The 22,456-nt window shown below is 40.8% G+C and overlaps 1 protein-coding gene across 7 annotated transcripts in view; it reads left to right on the top strand.

Annotated features, from left to right (window-relative positions):
* The window catches only part of TSNARE1 (t-SNARE domain containing 1), a 482,633-nt gene that overhangs the window by 279,518 nt on the left and 180,659 nt on the right, over positions 1-22,456 (top strand). For all 7 annotated transcript variants that reach the window (XM_069780153.1, XM_069780149.1, XM_069780152.1 and 4 more), the window contains one exon: positions 10,316-10,388. In XM_069780153.1, coding sequence (XP_069636254.1) covers positions 10,316-10,388 — 73 coding nt within the window. The remainder of the gene's footprint in view (positions 1-10,315; positions 10,389-22,456) is intronic.

Raw genomic sequence — 22,456 nt, 5'->3', positions numbered from 1 at the left:
ACTCTCTACAGAGTACAGTAGTTTCAGCTGTTTCTAAACTGAGAATTGGCAACATAGCAGAGAATCATGACAAAATGCTACATATTTCCAGTCTTCTCCTCTCTCTTGTCCCTTTGTCTTTCCCCTTTCAGTTAAAGTTAGATATTCTTTTTTAATTTCTCAAGAATAAATAGTGCACCTAAATGAATCACTCAGTTGATAGCTGCAGATCAGAGTCTGCGATCAGTATTTTATTTAAGTAAAATAATTGAGTGGCAATTGATAATACGTGACAGCTTAAGATTGCTCTAATTGCTTGGTTTCCCAGAACACTCCTAAAAAGAAAATTAATTCCTCCATTGTATTTTTCTGGTTACATGACCCTCATGGAAATAAATCCAGAGTGAAGAATTAATAGTGCTGGAAACAAAGTGTAGAAAGTGTTGAAGTTTTTGTCATAATCTTCACACAGTTTCTATTTTTGAAGATAACATACCACCTGCAATAAACTACCTTTCCTGGGGCTGGTATCAGTCAGTGTGATAGATTACAGCTACTTCCCTCACTACTCCTATTAGTTTGTACAGCCTGGGGCAGAAAGCAGGAGATGCTAAAGGAAAAGTCAGTGTGTAAGACACCGAGTTGGGAGTTTGCTTATGGATTTCCATATCTTTGGTGACTTAGTACTCAGGAGACCTTCTTCTGAACAGCTACAAAAAAAGTGTAGCTGTAGATATTAAATACACTTTATTTTCTTTTTTAAAAAAGACTAAGTGGCTCCAACAAGCATTCCTATTGTATATAAAAAGAAAATTAAAAAAAAATTTAAAAACTTTTTCATAGGTTGCTGTGAGAACTCCTATCTCTTACTTTTTGCAATATGTTGCTCAAGAGACCCATGGTTCATTGGAGTGGTTTGGAAGCTGATACAAAATAAATATGTAATAAAGACTAATAGTTCCTGGTGGAGAGGTACCCACATCATGAACGAGTCCTTGGCAATTGCATCTAATTAGTGTGTTTATTGTCCAACTCTTGCAGAAAGAACCGAGTGATCTGTTGCTCATAAAAGCCTTTTCTTAGACAAGGCTATGGATAATTATGGGTAGACATTTCTTCTCTGGTTGGTGTGGCTTTCAGTTTTACATTTTGTATTATATTTCATTTTCGCTTTCAGGGTGTCAGGCCAGCAAATTTCACAAACCCTAAGCTGCAACGTGTGTTCTAAGTACTAATGGATATTCTCTATTGGGAGAACCTTTCTTCTTCACTGAACATTTTTATTTCTTGAATATGAAGGCTACAATGTCAGGCATTTCATTATCTCTGTTTGTATTTATTCTTTTGGGGTCTTTCATGCATTTTTTGTTGTGCCATTTGATTATCCCCTAAACATAAGTAAATTTACCTCAAAATGGACTCCTTAATTCAACTCCAGGAAGCTGGGACAGGTGAGTTAGTTGGCCACAAATCCCACAAAAACCTTTCTAGCATAGCAGAAAACAGAAGCAGTATTTCTAGCCTGCGAGTCTCTTTCACAGACAGCCCAAGGGTTTGTTGGAAACACAAGGATATTGATCTTCCTTTAGTGGTAGAGTAGCTAGAAACTTGGTTGCAGGAGAGCAAAAGGTTGGGTTTGTAGCATGGGTGCTCATACTTTCTTCTATAACGTTGATGAAATAAATGCATAACCTAAGAAGTGTAAAGAATAAGTATTAGGTATGACCATTTTTGGTGGTATTGCTTGCAAATATGCATTATGACGTCCCAGAGACTTGCACCAGCTGTGTTAACAAGGTGCAGTAACATCAGATACCGAGTATAGGGAAATAAAATTGTGGCATGCCCCCTTTTGGAGAGCAGAGCTGATGTTCTCCCTCGGACTCAGGAGAGTAATGAAATCACTTGCCTCTTCATTTACTTGGTTTGTGGATCTCCCTTCAGCTTTCCCTCTTTGTGGGCAACTCTCTATCAGGGGCTTTATGAGTATCTAGGGGAAGAGGAGAGCGGTGGGGATGAAGGAAGGGTGTTGAACTGCAGAATATATAAATGCTGTCCTCCATTGTGGATGATTTTTGAAAAATTTCTCTGTTTGCTCTGCACCTTGAATTTGGTGCATAATTCCTTCGTTCCCCATACAAGTGTTGCCTTTCAGTTTTCTGATGAGAGCCAGTCTTGCCTTTGCTCTGCCTGATATCAAACTATCACAGCTTTAACTTGAAGGCAAAATGGAATCGATACAGGTTTTTTTTTTGTCAAAACTAAGCAAGCCGTACCAATTTTTATTTTTTGTTTGCTTGCCTGTTATCAGAACATATCAGTGTTCCTGCTTATCTGGCACCAGTGTGTTTAGCCAGGAAAAAAAAGCCTGAGATTTAAGGTGTGTTTTGTGCTACTGTAGACAGAAATAGGCTGTGTTTGTATCTTTGCAATCTGCTAAGCTTCAAATGCTCATTTAAAACCTGGTGTATGTCGGGGGCAAGTTACGTCTTAAAATTATTAGTGTATCTACATATACAGTTACTATTTATACAGGTGGATGTGTTTGTGGTACACAAGAATACATGTGTATATGTGCCTGTATAAATACTCACATGTACACGCACATGTGAAGTCACATACCTTTACAAACTGCTGAATTTAAATGAAAGTTTGGATGTAAATTAATGTGAAGTTCAAAATTGTGGTTAGTAACAAGAACTTTTTACCTGACCTTTGATATTTTATTGTACGCCACGTTTTCAAAAGTATAAAGTGAGGATACCTACATAAAAAAAACAGAACTATTGATGACCTTCTCCATTAACACGTCTCCTGTTTCCAGTTCTAAAGGATTTTAAAAGGGCAACGTATCTCTTCCTATCATTTGTATTATTATATTTCCCTTAGACTACAGCCCAGTTCTGACCTTCAGAACAGACTTGGAACTGATAAAGTTCCCATGAAAGAAAATACCTGCCTTGAACAGTCTTCAATCTCTATAACGCCAAACACTGAAGGATATAGAGTACATGGGAGATAGTGATAGCAATGCATGTTTGCAGGCAATCTGATTCAGATGTGCGGTTGTGAAGCTTCAGAGAAAAAGCGTAGTGCAAAAGGTGGCTAAACAGTATTAACACAGCTCACAGCAATGTGCTGTTGCCCCCACATGCCTCTCACACATTTTAGATAGTATCAGAGATACTATCATTAACATAGGCTGTCAAGACATGTCTTCAAATGCAGTTCCATGGCTAAGAGGAGAGGAGTTTTCCAAGGGAACTGCCTGTCATGCCCGCTCATGCTCAGATTGCCGCTGGTGGGAAGACACACACTGGGGATGATAGAGAAGGTGAGTTGGAGGTCTTATGTCCAATTCACTCAAGTAGATCACTAAAATAAATAGTAACCACGTGTGTATCTGGTCCGAGATGTCTATTAGAGTGAACAAGGGCAAGTGAGCTGTGGTAAATATATTGACACCTTTTCCACTCTTGCCAATCCTGCAGTAGAAGTTGTTTCTGCCTCTTCTTCAAATACGCAGAGCAATTTGGTCTTCCCATCTACCAGCCTTGCTTCTTTCACTACACAGAAATTTGGACTGAAGATGTCATGGTAGATTGAACATGTCATTGGGTCATTTCTGATTTGTATTGGGTTTGTGTGGCAAGGTTTTGGTAGCAGGGAGGGCTACAGGGATGGCTTCTGTGAGAAGCTGCTGGAAGCTTCCCTTATGTTCAATACCAATGTCAATGCCAGCCGGCTCCAAGACGGACCCACTGCTGGCCAAAGATGAGCCAATCAGCAATGGTGGTAGTTCCTCTGGGATAACATATATGAGAGGGAAAAAACTGCTGTACAATGGCAGCTGTAAGAGAGGAGTGAGAATATATGAAAGAAACAGCCCTGCAGACCCCCAGGTCAGTGCAGAAGGAGGGGAGGAGATGCTCGAGGCGCCGGAGCAGAGATTCCCCGGCAGCCCGTGGTGATGAAGACCACGGTGAAGCAGGCTGTCCCCCTGCAGCCCAGGGAGGTCCACGGGGGAGCAGATCTCCACCTGCAGCCTGGGGAGGACCCCATGCTGGAGCAGGTGGGTGCCCGAAGGAGGCTGGGACACCGTGGGAAGCCCATGCTGGAGCAGGTTTTCTGGCAGGACTTGTGACTCCACAGAGTACCCATGCTGGAGCAGTCTGTTCCTGAAGGACTGCAGCCCATGGAAGGGACCCACGCTGAAGCAGTTCATGAAGAACTGCAGCTCGTGGGAAGGACTCATGTTGGAGAAGTTTGTGGAGGACTGCCTCCTATCAGAGGGACCCCGCGGTGGAGCAGGGGAAGAGTGTGAGGAGGAAGGAGTGGGAGAGACATGTGATGAACTGACCACAACCCCCATTCCCCGTCCCCATGTGCTGCTTGGGGGAGGAGGTAGAGAAAATTGGGAGTGGAGTTGAGCCCAGGAAGAAGGGAGGGGTGGAGGAAGTTGTTCTAAGGTTTGGGTTTATTTCTCATTATCCTACTCTGACTTGATTGGTAGTAAATTAAACTAATTTTCCCAAGTTGAGTCTGTTTTGCCCGTGATCGTAGTTGGTGAGTGTCGTGGTTTAACCCCAGCCAGCAACTAAGCACCACGCAGCTGCTCACTCACTCCCCCCCATCCAGTGGGATGGGGGAGAAAATCAGGAAAAGAAGTAAAACTCCTGGGTTGAGATAAGAACGATTTAATAGAACAGAAAAGAAGAGACTAATAATGATAATGATAACACTAATAAAACGACAACAGTAGTAATAAAAGGATTGGAATGTACAAATGATGCGCAGGGCAATTGCTCACCACCCGCCGACCGACACCCAGCCAGTCCCCGAGCGGCGAATCCCTGCCCCCCACTTCCCAGTTCCTAAACTAGATGGGACGTCCCATGGTATGGAATACACTGTTGGCCAGTTTGGGTCAGGTGCCCTGGCTGGGCATGAGAAGCTGAAAAATCCTTGACTGTAGTCTAAACACTACTGAGCAACAACTGAAAACATCAGTGTTATCAACATTCTTCACATACTGAACTCAAAACATAGCACTGTACCAGCTACTAGGAAGACAGTTAACTACATCCCAGCTGAAACCAGGACAGTGAGTGATCTCTCCATGTCCTTATCTCAACCCATGAGCCTTTCATTATATTTTCTCTCCCCTGTCCAGCTGAGGAGGGGAGTGATAGAGCAGCTTTGGTGGGCACCTGGCATCTAGCCAGGGTCAACCCACCACAGGCACAACGAAAGATTTTACTATCTGGCTGGTTCCAGGATGTCTTTATTCATCGCTGTTGAGGTACCCTCTGCAATGGTCTCACCTCTGCCTGATGAGCTTGTGGCATCTCACCTTCCACAGCCTCTTCATTTGTCTTTTGGTGGACAGGAACACTCTTCATGTTGTGTTTCTGTGAGCCCCAGGTAGATGTTGGATTAGCATGCTGAAACTCAGCACAACTATTTTAATTATGCAGTGCACTGCTACACTTTCTGAGATGGCACTGACCGCTAAGACAGCAAAATAAAGAGGAAGAGCGCACAAGCGAGCAAGAGGGAGAGAGAAACTCCCCACACTGGCTGTTGTTCAGTCCCAGAGGAGATCTAACTCAGTCTGTAATTGCTGTTCTGGATAGCTTCTGCCCTCAAAACAATTTTCTGCTGGTCTGTTGTTGCTTAGGCTGAATCAGTTTGATTTATAGAATGTCATTTTTTTCTCCCCAGCCATAGACAAGAGAAAAATATTTGTTGAAAGGCTGTTGCAGCAAGATTTAGTTTTTGCCCATCTAGCATCAGAGAAGCTTGCTCACTTTTTATATTGTTTTTTCCCTTTCCCTTCCTTCCCCTGTAGAACAGAATAGGGACAGACGAACACCATGCTTTGATTAGTCTTTCTGTGTGCTCTGGGTCTGTGGTTCACACATGGTGGACCACAGGGTAGGAGATGGCCCAAGGATGTTGCAGATGGGACAATACACAAGGAGCATCTCAGCATCTCTTTGGTAAAACATGTCATACACTACAAAGGGGTTTTCTCATTTTGGGTTTTTGTTTTTTTCCCCAAAGATAACAAGGACTAAGGTTTTGTTTTACTTTATTTTGTTGTGGAGTGCTTCCATATACAGAAATACACACATGGACATTATGTTACATCTTTCAGAATCTCCTTCAGGTTTAGTTTGTAGCTCTCCTGGTTGCTTGTTGCAGGGTGGATGGTGGGGCAGAATGGGACCTCACTTGTAGAATTCAGCATCTCCTGAACATTGAGTCAGCAATTAATTTTGATGCTAATTTGTAGTCCTTTAAAAAATGGGTGGATGGTTTGTGAGTACACCCAAAAGCACATGTGCTGAATGGAATAGACCACTGATATTTCTGATCCCATTTTTTATACAAACCTAAGGCAAACATTCTTAGAAATAAGTGTGACTCTTCCCTTGAGGACCTGAGCTGACATTGATAAAGGATGCTGGGATCTGGCTAAATGTGAGAGAGAAATTATTGACAGCACATGCTTGTTCTGTGTCCTATTGAGGAGACCGTGTTTCCCCTCTCTGGTTTATTTAAATCCATTCTCGTGGCTGGAATACAGAAGTGTCCTTATGATAACATTAAGGTCAGGGCTGTGTTAGAAGTTTTCATTGTGGCTGTGTTAGAAGTTTTCAGTGTGGGTAAATCTTAACCCCCCTAAGCATGAGAGTGGAAGTGAGAGGAGGTTTACTTATTTGCTGTCTTGGCAAATACCTCAGTAATGTTCATTCTGTGGGGAAATGGGCTGCTGGGATTTATGGTTAGGTTGTTCCCATCTTGGTAACAATGTCTGGGTTTTACAACCCGACTTGCTCCCAGATTAATTTTAAAAACGTTTAAATTGTGGTCTTGTTCAAGTAAAAAATGGGAAAAGGAAATTTCTAGTTTATCTGCAAAATCATATTTCCAACCGTTTCTGTGCCAGAGTGGGAATTTCAGATTTTTTTCCAAAATCTCAGTAGTTTGCAGTGACATTATTCACTTACTGAGTCAGGTTAAATGACTCAGATAGTCCTGCCATTTTAACCTAGTCCTTTCTGTTAAGAAGTTTCCAAACTTAAGTCTCCCTAGTGAGAGTTAATCCTCCAGATCTTCAGGGTCCCAAACTCTTCCATTGCTCTGATTTTCTCATCTGCATGACTTGTTTATTGGTACTTCTCTGGTTTTTGGTTATCTTTAGCTACTGCCATTTCTTTTTGCCGTCTCTAATTTTACTGTTGACTAGTTTAATTCTTTTTGTTCCAGCATTGATGACATTAAAACCTGTCTACTAATCTGAAAAATGGATTTCTCCTTTGGGGAAAAAATCAAAACAAAACAAAACAAAACAGAGGATTTAGATGAAACAATTTAAATCTGTCTCCCTCTTTGTGTGGAATGTAGTGAGTGAATTGTTGCCAGACAGGAAAGGCTGGTGTTGATTAAAACCCCAAAAAACCCCCAGCCTAGTTACCTGGCAGGGAGGCAGCATTTTTGGAACGGTGGCTTACTGTTGTCCTCTTGGTTTCTGTGGAGTCAAAGAGATTTATGAGGAGCTGTATTTCACCATGAATTCCGCATAGTATGTGTAAATGTGGGAAACCAAAGGCAATCTGATTTTGCTAACAAACTCCGATGCCCGGCAAGTTCAGAGGTACTTCATGATAGAGCTAACCTGGCAAGAAGGAACAGGAACATAGCTCCTAGGTATATTCCATTATGGAAGGTCTTTATTTCTGGCTATTTTTCTTTCTTCTATTTTTTCTTTTGTTTTGCTTACATATATCAGGGACTTTGAAACTTCACATTGCCAGGTTAAATTATTCAACAGATTCCTTGCTTCAGGTCAGATTGCTTTGTGCTCTGTGCTTTACAACTTACCCCTGTTTGTTTTTCCTTAAATACAGTAGTCGCATTTTTTTCTTCCTAGCAACTCAGCGGCTGGCTTTAACTAATGCATGTTTACTAAACATTAATTTTAAGTGTTGTTACAATGTTACGAAAAGGATCTATACTCTGCAGCAGCAGATGGCTGTTTTGTCCCAAGTACCTGGATATAAATGGCAAATCTGAAACAGCACTGTTCATATACAGCATTGAATTTCCTTTCTTATTCTTCCCTTCTCGTCATAATATCCGGGGATTGGTAAGCAGACAGCCCAACTCCTTGCAGTTAAATTAGCTGAGAAGGACCCTAGGAGGAGTCAATATATCATCTGATCTTTGTTAGGCCAAATTGCCTGCTTGTTTTATTCCGATGGAAAATACTTTGCAGGCGTGGCATGTATAATTTACTATATTGCAATAACCTCTATCTAAGCAAGTGTACATGCAAAAACATGTTCATGAGTTTTAAGCTGCATTCACTTAAAGTGCTGTAAAAGAAGCAGAATAAAATAAAACAGACTGACTGAAGGGTAGAGAGAATTTTGTTTATGTTGCAAGTAACAGAAACCAAAGACTGATGTCAGTGGCAATTTAACCAAGAGAGACAAATGAGCATTCTGGGCTTTTTTAGTATTATTATTTGTTTGTTTAATTTTTTCCTTAATCATCTTTTACCAAGCAGTTAAATGAGAGCAGAACAACACATTAAAGTTAATTCTCAGTTCTTCAGATTTTGCTAAACTTTAGATTTCTCCTTTGAAAGATTTTCACAAAAAAAACCCCAAAACTCCCCCACCCAAAAAAATCACAACTAATTTCTCCTCATTTCCTGGCAATGATTTACTACCACAGTGCTCAAGTGCAATCTCAAGTTACTTAAACTTCATTGCTTTTACAAAATATTCTGCAGTATTTACAAGTTATGAATAATACCATACATAATTAAAGCTTCATTACGCTTGATGAGTGAATGAATGAAGTCCATTTTGTGATGCATTACCCAGTCTTTGGTTGGGGTTTTGTTTTTGTTTTATTATGATTTCTCGCAGCTTTTTAAACCTTTTGTTTCTCCCACTTCTTCAGTTATTCAACAATTTGGTGTATTCTAGAATTCACAATGGGACTCCCAGGCTTCATCGCAAATTAATGCAAGCCTATTGCATTATATGATTAAATGTTATGCCACTTATATTCTCATGACAAACTTCAGTAGAAAGGTGTGGATTAATTTTGCACCATTTTCTAAATTTGCCAGTAGGGAAGCTGAGTTCTTTGAAAGTGAGGTGGAAGCAATCGGACCTTTTGGCATGAGGGACTAGAGTTGCAACAAGACCCAAGCAGATAAATGAATTACTGTGCAAATAGCCTCGGGAGAAGCAGATTCTTAGGAAATGTTTTCAACGCTTTAGAAAGCATACAGTGCTGAGTTCCCCAGTACAAGGGGTACATGGACATACTGGTGGCCAGCCAGACTGTGGAGTCCCTGTCCTTGGAGATACACAAAACCAAGTGGACGTGGCCCTCAGCAACCTGCTTTAACTGAATGCTCTCAGAAGGGGTGTTGGACTAAATGATTTCCAGAAGTTCCTGCCAACCTCAATGTTTCTGTGATTCTGTGATTTGTACAGCTTAACAAAGTGCATCTTGTGTGAGTGGGATTTTTTTTTTCTGATCTGCTAATGTTGCCTTACTGGTAGTGCATTTAGCAGTATCTGTATTATTATGTCTATTATTGCTAGATTAATTCTTTTTGTAAGAGACAGTGTCATATGAAGGTAACATGCTCACATTTGCTCTTATATATGGTAAGTCTTCAGAAATGAGGGAAACAAACTACTGGCAATTTGCTGTGTTTTAACTAACAAAATTTCAGTGCTGAATCTAGTTACTTTTTTTTTTTAATGCTTGGAAACATATAAATGAATCCGTTCATCAAACAGGTCTTTCCTTATTGCCTTACCAATAAGGAGATTTCAAATTCAGTGAGTTTTTGATCATATCTCAATCAGTTTACGAATAGCATTTTATCAGACGGATGCTATGCTGAAAGATAGCCATTTCTACATAAGAATCCACAGTCTGGGATGAATGGCCTGCGTCAACAATAATTTTTCTAGAAAGAGAGGGTTTGCTCCTGTTGTTTTTATTGTTGTTTTTTTCTCTTTTAGTCCTCTGCAATTCGGAAAAGCAAATATACAATCTGATCATTCTACTTGTTTCTTATAGAAAGCTTGAGTCAACTGGCTGACATAGATCCAGCAAACCATGGCTTTCAGGAGATTTTTGTTTACTGTGGGAGCATTATAACTTTTTCTTTTAATTTTACACAGATGAAGTTTGCCAGGTTTGTTTTTTCTTTGCAAAGCTTGACAGTGGAACATGCCTTTTATGCTTGGGTATTACCCATTCATCATTAATGTTAGACTTTCTGTCTTTTCAGAGTGACATGTTGGATGTGAACCAGATCATTAAAGACCTGGCCTCCATGGTGCATGAGCAAGGAGACACAATAGGTAGGTATCACATTTAAAATATGGGCTTTATTACCCTCCTGCACCATTCCAATGTGATGTTGTGTGGTCCCTCATGAGCAGCTCTTTGTTGATGCTGCGATTATTTTTCCTGTGTTTTGGGCATTTTGTACATCAGTGATGTTTTGATTTGACAAGCTGCCCTGTGCAATAGGGTTCTCATATTAAGGATAGTTAGCTGATATATTTAGCATAAAATAGAATTCACAGAGAGATTAATCCATTCCCTTTTGACTGTAAAAAGGAAGCTGAGGAATACAAAACATTAACTGGAAAGGGATCCAATTCTTCCTTTCTACCTGGAACTGTAATTAAAAAACAATAGTCATAGCAATTATTGTTATGATTATTGATGGCGGTGGAGAAAATTAAGCAGCTTGCTTCTCCTAAGTGGAATTTTCTTTCCACATTGCAGGGTGTGTCTGATTAAATTTACAGTAGCCTAACATCATGATGAGCTCACATGCATAGTCTGAAGTTTCTGTGCATTAGTTGACCTCCTCTTGCTCTCCAGCTACCAGTGGCTAGGAGCATGGTAGAGAAAACTTGGGAAAAGAGATGAGACTAACCCCTACTATTATCTTTAAGAGCAGCCCATCACTGACAGCCACCACTTTTTGTAAGTAGAGAGATAAGACACAGTAGATCAGCTCCTTTTAAATTCCCTCTGACCCTTGTCTTTGTCACTGCTGTCTTCTGATGCAGTTAAGAACAATCGGACTTTTTTTCTGTATCTCTTGTTTTGTGTATATATGATAATACTGTGAAGTGCTTCAGAAGCAACTGTCTACTTCCAAATTTGAGAGCTGATAGTCCCAAAGCCACACTGAGGGACCTAAACTCCAGAGAAGCAAGATTTCTGGAGATATTTCTAACCTGCTGGAGTTCTCACTGGAGCTCCTGGGAGCTGGATCAAGTCCTAAGACAGCCGTATGTAGATCATAAAAGAAGAAACTCTTCTCTGCTGTTTATTAATCTTTCTGGATTTCTTTGCCAAGCTCATACCTTTGCAAGTTTCCATTAGCATAAGATATCTCCTTTCACACTGAAATGAGGTAGCTGCATCCCACTGAGAAACACCACTCAGGACCACAAGGGCAGAAAAAAATCAAGATGATATCTAAAACCAACTTTTTAGTATTTCTTTTTTTTTTTTTTTTACTTATGCTTGTTTGGAAGCTCATTTTTGTACATGGATAACTTTGGAGCCTGATTCATCTCCTAAAAGCACATCAGATGCTAATGCCTTGAGGGACATGACAACATACATCAGCTAGCTTCAAGATCCTTGCAACTCCTTTTCTTAAGGCAATATTTATTATTTTAAGAAGCTGCCCATGCACAGAAGCGACCCCAGTATTAGCTTGCCTGTGAGAAACAGTTAGACTAAGTAGGATGTTTTGTCTTTGAGCCAGCATAAGTTTTTTGTTGCTTTTATATCTGACACATTCTTTCTTCTTCCCGTTTCACTGCAGCAGATTTTTAATAGTTTCTTTAGGAGTATCTTTTCAGCCTGGCAGCCAGTCAAGGTATCTTCCCAACCAATCGCTGAAAGGTCCCACCGTTTATCTTTTGACATTCATATTACACAGAAGTAAGTGAGATTAAGAATCAGGAGGTAAAGGGAGTCGAAACTCCCACAGTGAAATTTCAAAAGCAACGATGATAAAAGACAATTCTCTTGGCACTTGTTTTATTTTTTTTTTTTTTATACATTTCACTTACAAGCATGAAATGAAAGCTCCATGTGTGCTTGTTTAGGAAGCACACGGAAAATACATATCCAGGGAATGTGAGGTGCACCACTCAGCAAAATGCTCCCAGGGCTGTAGAGCAAACCACTCTCTGGCTCACCTGAGCTGGCCAGAATTAATGGGAAGAGCTTGTCTGGTCTATGTGTGGTGCAGGCAGAGTAACCCATAATTCTTACAAAAACCTAAAAGTAGTTTTGCTAGCGTGTGGGCCAGTTCCTTAATGAATACATCCATAACACTCCCTAGGGTAGAGAGCAATTTCTGTCATGCAAGGAGGAAATAGATGAGGGGAAATGCAAGCTCGGGGCAGCATATCTCTGTTATTTTTTGTCTTCTGCAAATAAACTCCATGCCTGTGTTCCTAGTCATGGCATCTCTTTGATATGAATATTTAACTAAGCATTACCATATCAGTGAGTCCAGGCCCTTGAAGCCAAAACAAGACAGTGGCCTAGGTTACTTTTAAATCAACAGAAAGAGCCTTTTCAACCAAAATTTACAGGAGCTCTTGGCAAAAGCATCCCTATGCAGCTTTATCACACAGGGTACTGCTGAGGGGAAGAGGAGCAAGGAGGAGGGCATTAACAGGAGAAATTAATAAATGGCTGCGGAACTGGTGTTGGCAACATGGTTTGGGGTTCTATAACCATGGGACCCCGTTGGCAGATTAGCGTCTGCTTGGGGGAGATGAGATCCACCTCATTAGGCAGAGCAAAACTATTTTCGCCAATAGGATAGCTGACCTCCTAAGGAGGGCTTTAAATTAGGAATGATGGGGCAGGCACAGGGCGACCAGCAGTCCTGTGAGGGAGCAGTGGACAGGATTGCTGAATAAAGGACATGGGACAGTGTGGCAGGAAGGGTTCATAAAGTCATCAAAATATGGCCTGGGCTGGGTCACCTCTAGCAAGCTGCCTACAAGGCATCACTGTGGACAAATACCCCAAACCTTCTCCAGGAGCTCAACGTGCTGGGGTGCATCTTAAAAGTGCCTGTACGCTAATGCACACAGTATGGGGAATAAACCTGAAGAGTTAGAGATCTGCGCACAGTTGCAGGGCTATGATTTTGTTGGAATCGTAGAGACATGGTATGGCTCCCATGACTGGAGTGTTGCATTAGAAGGATACGGGCTCTTTAGGAAGGACAGGGTAGGAAGATGAGGAGGAGGAGGAGTTGTCCTTTATGTAAGAGAGCAGTTGGAGTGCTTGAAGCTCTGCCTGGGGATGGATGAGCTTATGTGTGAGGATTAAAAAGAGGACAGGCAAAGGGGACATTGTGCTGGGTGTCTGCTGTAGGCCATCTGATCAGGAGGAGCAAGTGGATGAGGCCCTCTACAGACAGACAGGGACAGCCTCACGTACACAGGCTCTGGTCTTCATGTGGGACTTCAACCATGCCGCTTTCTGTTGCAGAGACAACACAGCAGGGCATAAACAATCCAGGAGGTTCTGGAGTGCATTGATAATAACTTTGGGGATCTGATGCACAAATGGCAATATCTCCAGATGACTAGAAGAGGGCCATCTCCAATGCTAAACTTTACTCTCATGGTAGCAGAAGGGTTCTTCGGCCAAAAGCATCCAAGGCAAGGATTAAGGACTTGGCACTGTGAGAAATAAATTACATTGGTGCTGATTGCTAGAGGAACAGTCACTTATTTCTATGCTCATAAATGGCCACTCAACTGAACTACAAGTGCCTCAACGGCTTGAAACATTCCCAGTGTTTCATACTGCACGTCGTTATTTTACATGTTCAAGCTTGTTCTTCCATTTGCCATGCTGGGATAAATAGACATAGGTCCATGAAACTAATTTTGTAACTGGTGTTGGGGAGAAGAGAATCCTTAAATCCCCAGTTCCTCTGAAGAAAGCATCCACATCACAGCTGCCAGTATTTTTATTAGTACCTTATGAAGGCAAGTGCATATTTGTCCATTGTTTGTGTTGTAACAGAGAATAAAGATGACCTGAATAATACAGTTATTGCATTCTTTTTGCCTAAGGCAAAATAAAATGCTGTTGTTTTTGTTTTAGAAGAGCTGGTTTTCCATCCTACCTGTGTATGTAACCTTACTAGTTATGCCAAAATAACACGCCAGATCTACATCCCTTCTCTAAACTGCTCTAATTCAACTTTCATCACTTATATCACTGTTTGCAGATCCATCACATTTCTCAAAGCCACAAGGAAAAACCCACGTTGTTCTGAAAACATTTTACACTTTTAAAAGAGTCACATTTCTTCCTCTGTTGGACAATTTTAGAACCAGCCTTCTGCCAGTGTATCTGTAACCTCCCCAACTCCCTAAAATGGGAAGAGATCCCAAGGTCACCCAAGATCTCAAGAGATATCGAGCACCTCTTTTAAGATTACAGCAGCATAGACACAGCAACTAATTTACCAGTCCTCTACCTCTTTGTCCAGACCAAATGTAAACAAATCTTTTTGCACAGCAATTCCCACTTGCCGGAAGAAGACCCCACTGTGTCAAGCAAAAGACTTCCTCAGACGTTCTTTTTCTTCCATTACTTATCCAGGCTTAGATCTTGGTGCTACTAACCTTTCACTTCTCTCTTGAAGCCTGGGCATTTTGTATTTGAAAATAATAGGGTGAAGAAACTTCATAACGTGATGTAAAGTAGATGCTCCCTCGCTTTACAAACATCACTACGTGGTATCTGTCAGGCTAGAGCCCACAGACCTGCCAAGATAAATATAAACACGGCAGCTGGTGCTTTCCTTCAGTCTCGGAAGAGCTTCCTGATGGTGTCAATATATTCAGTCCTCAAGTAATGCTGGTGTTCAATGACATACCACATTGTCACTTATTGCCTAATGATAATAATAATAAACCACCTTCAGAGTAAAATATATTTGCATGAATGCAAATGTATTGCTTAATTTAGAATCCTTTGAATGTGGAGAGGTTTTTTTAGGTTTGGAGTTTTTTTGTTGTTTTTTTTTCACATCTGAAATTAGCTCAGTTTTCTTGCCTGTTTTATCACTGTTGCCTTTCTGACCTGAAGTCTGGTTTAACACATAGATACTGTCAAGAGTCAAGGGGGTCCATTAGCACCCTTCCACATGTGTCCTCCTCCAGTCTGCCTGCCTGAATGGCACAGCCAAGAGTCTGTTGTCAGATGCTCTGATGCAAACCAAGCTGGGAAATCGTTCAGCTGGATCCTTAACTAAACTCTCCCGAGTTATGTGTCTCGGTTGGGACATCTGCAGAAAATGAACACATCTTGAGAATGGTCCCTGAATACCTGAATGTAACAGCTTTAATATCTACATTCGGTTGAATGTGGTCTGCAAAGTCTCTCATTTGGTTAAGTTTCCTAAGAGATCTCAGAGGAGGCTATTATGTGAATGGGTACATTTACGTTCTTATTGGTTCCTGATGAATTGGGAAACCTGCTCTTGGCTTCTCTTGCTTTCAGCTACTTGTTGAGACATGGAGTTACATGTCAGTACAGAGCACAGCCCATGCAGTAAGGGTACACTGATTTCTGAATCAATGATAATCCATTCTACTTCCCACTCGCTTCCCAAGGAGCCTCCACTCTTTGTTCATCTTAGGTATATACCCTGTCATCAGTTTGTCGTTCTGTTATCTAAGTCAAACAAAGCTTTATTTTAAACCACTCCAGCTGCTGAAATTGCATAGTATTACTACCTTTAATTACCTTGTAGGCAACAATTTTAAGGTCGTGGTGTTTTGCATACCACTGGCCTTGCTCTCCCTGTTTATCTGGACTGCAGCGGTGGTGGCCTCCGCTGTCACTTTTCACACATCCTTGGCTTCGGGCAGCACTGAAGAGTCTGTAAGGTGCTTGGTTTCATGTTAGGCATGGGTTGATGACCACTGCTACAACTGAATTGCTGGAGTCAGGTGTGGGCTACCATGGTCTCTGACCAGCTCATTTTACTTGAGATAATAGGCAGCATGAAAAATGAATGAGCTTTTGTGCCTCTTTCCCGTTTCTGCTCTCGGTGAGTATGTTTTTGTGTCTTCCCTTGTTGTATGTGGCCTTCTACATTTAGCTCTAGTGCTGACAGTGCTGGTAAGACAGCACATGCTGGTTTATAAGGGAAAGAATAATGGGTGACACTACACTTGCAAATTTACTAATGCCTAAAGATTTGTCTGCTGTTCTGTGTTTGACCCTCATAATGTGATTGGGCTGGTATACTTGCAGTTAATGAGCCAGCTAATTTTGTACAAGAAACAAGGCTCTTCCTTTTATGAGGTTTATTGCCACCAGTAGGATTCTTCTCACACCAATTTATCCAAAGTCATTTTGGGGAAGTTGGAACTGCTGTGCTCTCAATTTCTAGTAATGCTGCAATTGAGCAGTAAATGTCATAAAGGCAGAAGCTGCCCAGGTTGTTGGTTTATTTCTGCTGGGAGGTGTTACACTCTGCCACAGACTGACTGTGTTTGGGAGGCCATGGCTTCAGTGGGTTAAGTAAAACAAACGAACCATGTAAAGCAAAAGGGGTCAAGCAAGTTGTAAATATCAATGACTTTACTTTGTAGGTATAATATATGATCTTTCCAAGACAGCGAGTAGAAATAAAGTATATTTATTTCGATGAATCAACACCCCCATCATCCTCATTTATTCCCGTGACAAACTCAGATTGACACTTTATGAGACTGAGCTATAGGACTCCATAGCTTATGCACTCAGCTGCGTGATGGAAGGCAAGCATTGTGTTAATTGTAGACAAAAGTGGGCTTCTGAAAAATCCTGCATGCAAATGAAATGAAGGTATTTTTCCAAACTCTGTCAATTCATGAGCTGGATTTGGAAAAAACAAATATAATTATTTTGATCCTTTCTTTCTTTTTTGTCATTTTAAAGAAACATATTTTATTGCACTTTGAATAATATTTTCTTTAACTTGGATGTCTTACAGAATTAAAAAAAAAAAGTGTTGAGTTTACATCACAAGGAAAACGAAAGAGTGTGCTACGGACAAGTAGTTGGAATTTCCCAATCAAAGCTAGACTGAGTGCTGTTTTGCTCTTTAAATTATTTTCAGAGATTATTTTAAGAAAAAAAAAGAAAAACTGGCATGCCCATAAATGTCTGCACATAAAATGTCGTGTTGAAATACCTTTTTTCATCAGATAAAGGAGGAAATTGAAAAAAATAAAAGCGAATCAGGTCTATTGCCATGATATAAGATCCTCCCATGTGCAAATTTTGTGGGATTAAAACTAGAGCCTTAGATTACCCAAAGCCATATGAGAGCATCGTATGGGAACTGTGGATACCTCAGATGATAGTTAGCTGAAATTGTACACCAGGCAATGAGGGCAGAGGCCATACCATTCACCCTCAGGAAACTCTTCATATGCTGACTCTTCTCCTGTGGTAAATATCAGTAATTTGAGACCACTTGTCTCTGTAAAAAAAGAACGGTAAATTGCTTTGCATCTGCTAAAGTGGTAATATTTCTGCACTCTGTCATTTAGCACAGACCAAACGATATGAGTTACCTTATTCTCTGGTAGGATGTGCTATTTTCCAATAGATATACGTAGGACAACATTTGAATTTTAAATCGCTGGAAGATGTATCCTGGCAGGCATGGCAAACCTCTGGCAGGGCAATACCATTTTTCAGCACATACATATGTAGCAGATACTTGACATTTCCAAGATGCATTTCAAGGACAGTATAAATCACTCAGGAGCTGAAGTGTTGTAAATTTATGCTGGTGTTTGGCCATTGCCTTATAGCCGCTTTTATTCATACAGACTAGGGCTTTGGGCTGTTGGCCGAAGAAAGCCAGTGGGAAGAGCTGGTTATGACATTTCAGGGTAGTTTAAATAGTGGTCTGCCTGGAAAACCAGAGTGAGTGGTTGTTCGGTGCCTCAATCCTTACATCTGAGGGCCGTGGTGTACTACTGTGTGGAAGAATTAGAGCTCTGCTAAAATCAAATAGAAAGCTAGGTTCTATCTGCCTTTTGTTGGAAGCAATAACCACAGCTCCTGATGATTCATGGAGCTACAAATTGTATTTCATTGCACCAATCTAAGCCAGTGTGACCCATTTAGCCTTAGTTTAGCATATGGGCAAAATTATTTTATAAATCCTCTCGTGTGTGGAATTTATAACATGATGTTTACATTGAAGTTTGCAAATGACTAACCCTAAGCCATTTTAAACTTCACTCCAGAAGAGCTGTCATATAGTTTTCCTTCCCCTTAACATCCACAGTTGTGCCTGTAGAGAGCCTGAGGGTCTTTTGTTCGTGGAATGACACTCACTTAAAACTCTCCAAGTACATGGCAATTAGAATGGGCAAAATTCATTTTCACACTGAAAGCAATTTCTCTCCGAACTTGCATCTCTCTGAACTTCCTTTTAATTAGGAAAGAAACCTTTATACATTATCAAAATACTCCTTTTTTTTTTTTTTATTGTGCTTCTCAGTATGTTATATGTATTATTTTTAGCCGGAAGTTGTAGTGATAAAAGAGGGTTAAGCTTATTAAAGCGCTAAAAATAAAAACATAGTATGAAACCTGAAGGGGGCCATTTTGGTTACTGCCAAGTGGGAGCATTTTAAAATTCTCATTCACAGGCTCACTTTCGTGTCTTTCAAGCCGTTTTACTGAAAGTGTTGCCTCGTGAAACCAGTCCATTCTTGCCGCTTTAAAGGTGCAGGTCGTACGGGGGATTCCTTGATATGTTAGGACAAAAACCCCACTCCAGCCACTGTCAATCCAGTAATTTCACATATAAGACTCCTCTTGGTCATTAGCAGGGCTCGATCTCAGAAGACAGGTAAATAGGATTGAAAGACACCTCTTGGGGTCATCATGATTTCTATCTCTGAGTGACAAGTGTGTCATAGAAACATATCAAATTATATCTAAAAGCTGGTTGGCTCTGTCACTTTCGCTGCTCCTATTGAAAGGATGTATTTTAGCTGGAAAATTAGAAATCTTTTTTCCTAATTCCTTGGTGCATTTGTTTGCAACCACCATCTGCTTTTGGTGCAGCCCTGTCCCTCAGTTTAATAAAATGGTGATCACGTTGCCTTAAGGTTTTTGTTTGTTTTCAAACCGCACCATAAATTTGTCATCGTAGACTGAGGACAGGAAATTGTTGTGGGATTCAGGCTCTTTGGAAAATCCTGGACTAAGGGCTGGGTTATTTCACCTCTTTGGGAACAGAGTCACTGTCCCTTCACACCAAAGCCATAGAGAAGGGAAAAGGCAGACCCCTCCAGCAGGTTTTTTCACTCTACCTAGGATCCTACCGCCTGTCTGGAAATACTTGCCTCTCCATCCCCAAGCAATGCACCTTGGCAAGGAGCCTGAAAACGAGCAAGGTGAAGCTGTGAACCATCACTAGCATTCAGCAAAGATGCCTGAAGTAGCTGAGGAACACATTCATCATTGACTTATTACTTACTTCCTTGTGATTTGACCCAAATTCTCTTTCCTTCCCTTGCTTTCCTGTGTTAATCAGCAGAAATACCTAGTTAAATTGTTTTGCCTATTTATGTCTCATTTTGCTAGAGTTTTAGAGCTGTTTTGGTGGTTTATTGTTTGTTTTAGTTTTTCTCTGTGTCTCAGTGTTACAAGTTGCTTCAAAAAATTTTTTAACTGGGATGTTTGCTTATTCCAAGGTTGTTATTCCCCTGTTAGGAGAAAAAGTGAGCAGAAACAGTGCCACCAGGGTCCAGCCTCCTCCTGTAACATCACATCAACTCATATAGGACATCTAACACACACGTCCATCCTACTTGTGAAAGCCTGTGCTGGGAAAAATGTAGATGATGTTTGCAAAACACAGTGCATAACATGATTAGCCAATTCCATGCAGTGCTAAGGGGGCGTTCACATGTTTAATTTTATCTAATGAAGGCAAATTTCCTTAGGCCCCCCTGCAGGCAACAGAGAGGGCCAGGTTCCTCTGGAGGGCCATTTAAGGAAGATAAATTAAGCTCATTTTGTGCTTTTCCCCCTGCCCCAAGAGGAGCACAGACAGGTTACTCTTGTTTCAGTAGGATATCTTTCATAAAGTTCTCCTCTGTAGCTTTTCTATGCCTAAATTATTAATTTTCTGAGGACAATCAGCCTTTAAGAGGTGTTGAGTATTGAAGGATGTCTGCACTAAGGTCCTGGGAAACGCCAGATACATGAGCAAGTTCTGTTACTTTGATTAGGTAATTGTCAAGGCTTTGAGCACACTCCCCCCATCCCTTCCAAATCCCATTGCAAAGTAGCTTAAAACATGGAGGTGCTTTCCTGTGCAAGGTTGTATTTTGTAACCCAAAACCATGGCCAGACTTCATGCTTCTAAAATTAGCAGGTGTCCCAGCAGGATATATTCCTAGTTTTGGTTCAGGTTTTTTTACCTGATTTTTTCCTTCTTTTCTCCCTAACATGTGTAACAGCTTGGCTGTAGGAAAGCTATGGCATGTTGGAGCTTTGAGTTGTCAGGATCTGAACTTCAATTGGTGCAAACTGGTGTTGTCCCAGTGGCAAGTTCTTATGGACTTCCACAGAATGTATAAAAATATTTTTAGGTGAAACCAATCTGCTTAACTATGTATCATGTAGTCATGCTTAAACATACAAGTAAATACTTGTCAACAACTAGGCAACTAAGAATTTGTCACCTTGGGTGAGTGACAAGTTATTCTGGCTGATGAATCACGTCTGTGTTAATGATGTATTAACTCTTTTGGGTTCTCTGCCTTATGCCCTTTGTTTCCATATGCAAGGAGGTTTATATACACAGTGCTGGAAATTGGACTGGGGCTTGTAGTTGCCAATTACACAGCACTGTCTTAACGTGCAAACACAGAAAGAAAGCACTCCCCTGTCCTACAAAGCCAATCTAGCCCACTTTTCAGCTGTTTCTCAATTCTAACCAGAAAACATCAAGTGTGCCTCTACTGCTACTCGTATAAAATAATATATAGAATGACCAATTACTGATTTGTGGGTCAGCCTCAATGTCTGGATGGAAAGACATCAGGGCCAGCCTTGGAGTTGGGACATCTATTCTTTTTAAACAGAAGTGTGATACCAATTGACAGTGATAGCACTTGTGGAGATTATTATCAAGTGACAGGTTGAAATCTGTCTACCACGTTTCGCTCAGAAGAAACACCTTGTTTCTCAGGCACACCTGTTTGAGGTAGACCCTGGGTAGATCCACTCACATGGCAAAAATGCTGCTCGCTGCAGTGTGCTGTCATGCCAATCATTTTTCTGTTCATCATTTCTGGTAATTCAGCACCATTTTTTTCTCCGCTTATTGAAAAGAAAAATCTGACACGTTCCCAGAAATGCCTTCAGCTCAATGCAATACTGGAAGTCAGCTCTTCAAGGCTGTCACACTGGTGTGTGCATGTGTGTGGATGCAGCTCCTCTAAGGCTCTGTAGAAGAAAATTTGATATTTCTTCATAGACAGAGGTCGAGTTCCTTGGAAGCCTTTTGGTCTCTTCCTGCTGAGTCCTGAATGCAAGAAAAAGATTTGGGCAGAGGTCAGTGATGCCAACCAAGGTCCACGGTGTGAAAGCCTTAATAAAAATGGTTTGAGAAGCATAGGATATAGCCAATAAAATGATGCTATATCAATCTATAAAAGTGCTGGCCATGTAGTTTTTTACTACATAAAAGGAATGGAAAACCATCTCTCCCAGGTGTAATACAAGACTTTTAACAGGTTTCTAAGTGTTAAGGTGAAGTTTGTTTATTCCACGGTTCTGTTGGTTTGTGGTTTCTTTGCTCTTTTGTTTTTAAGTTGTCTTATCAGAAATGCATAATTACATTAACAGACTTGCAACACTGTTTCACTTAAAAATGGCAAAACCCAAACACAACCACTTTCCACAGTTTATCTGCAAACCCTCATTTCTTTACCCATCACAAAAGTGGCCAGACTAATTAGTGTTCTTTCCTTCAAAAGCAAAAGAATAAATTACTTAAATCTTCTGTGGCATGTCCTAATCTGACTCCTAATACCATCAGTTGAAGAATTTCCATTAATTTTGTTAAGGATTAGAGGAATCCCTGGAACCTTATTCTCAAATTTCTACCTGTGGTTGAATTCCTCCTGATCCTTTCCATATACTCCATGGTGTCATATCTGCTTGAAAACACATAGAAGCAGACCAAGTGCACATGATCTTCCATTGTGGCCAGGAATTATTGGCTGCACATCTGTTAGGGGACAAGCTGGTCAAGATTTCTAAGATTTCTGCTGGAAACGCAAACCCTTATTTGCAGGTTTTATACCATAGGTGACTT

This window comes from Haliaeetus albicilla, chromosome 3 (genome assembly GCF_947461875.1).
Source record: "Haliaeetus albicilla chromosome 3, bHalAlb1.1, whole genome shotgun sequence".
NCBI classification, from domain to species: Eukaryota; Metazoa; Chordata; class Aves; order Accipitriformes; family Accipitridae; genus Haliaeetus; species Haliaeetus albicilla.
This window is presented reverse-complemented; position numbering and strand designations above follow the sequence as displayed.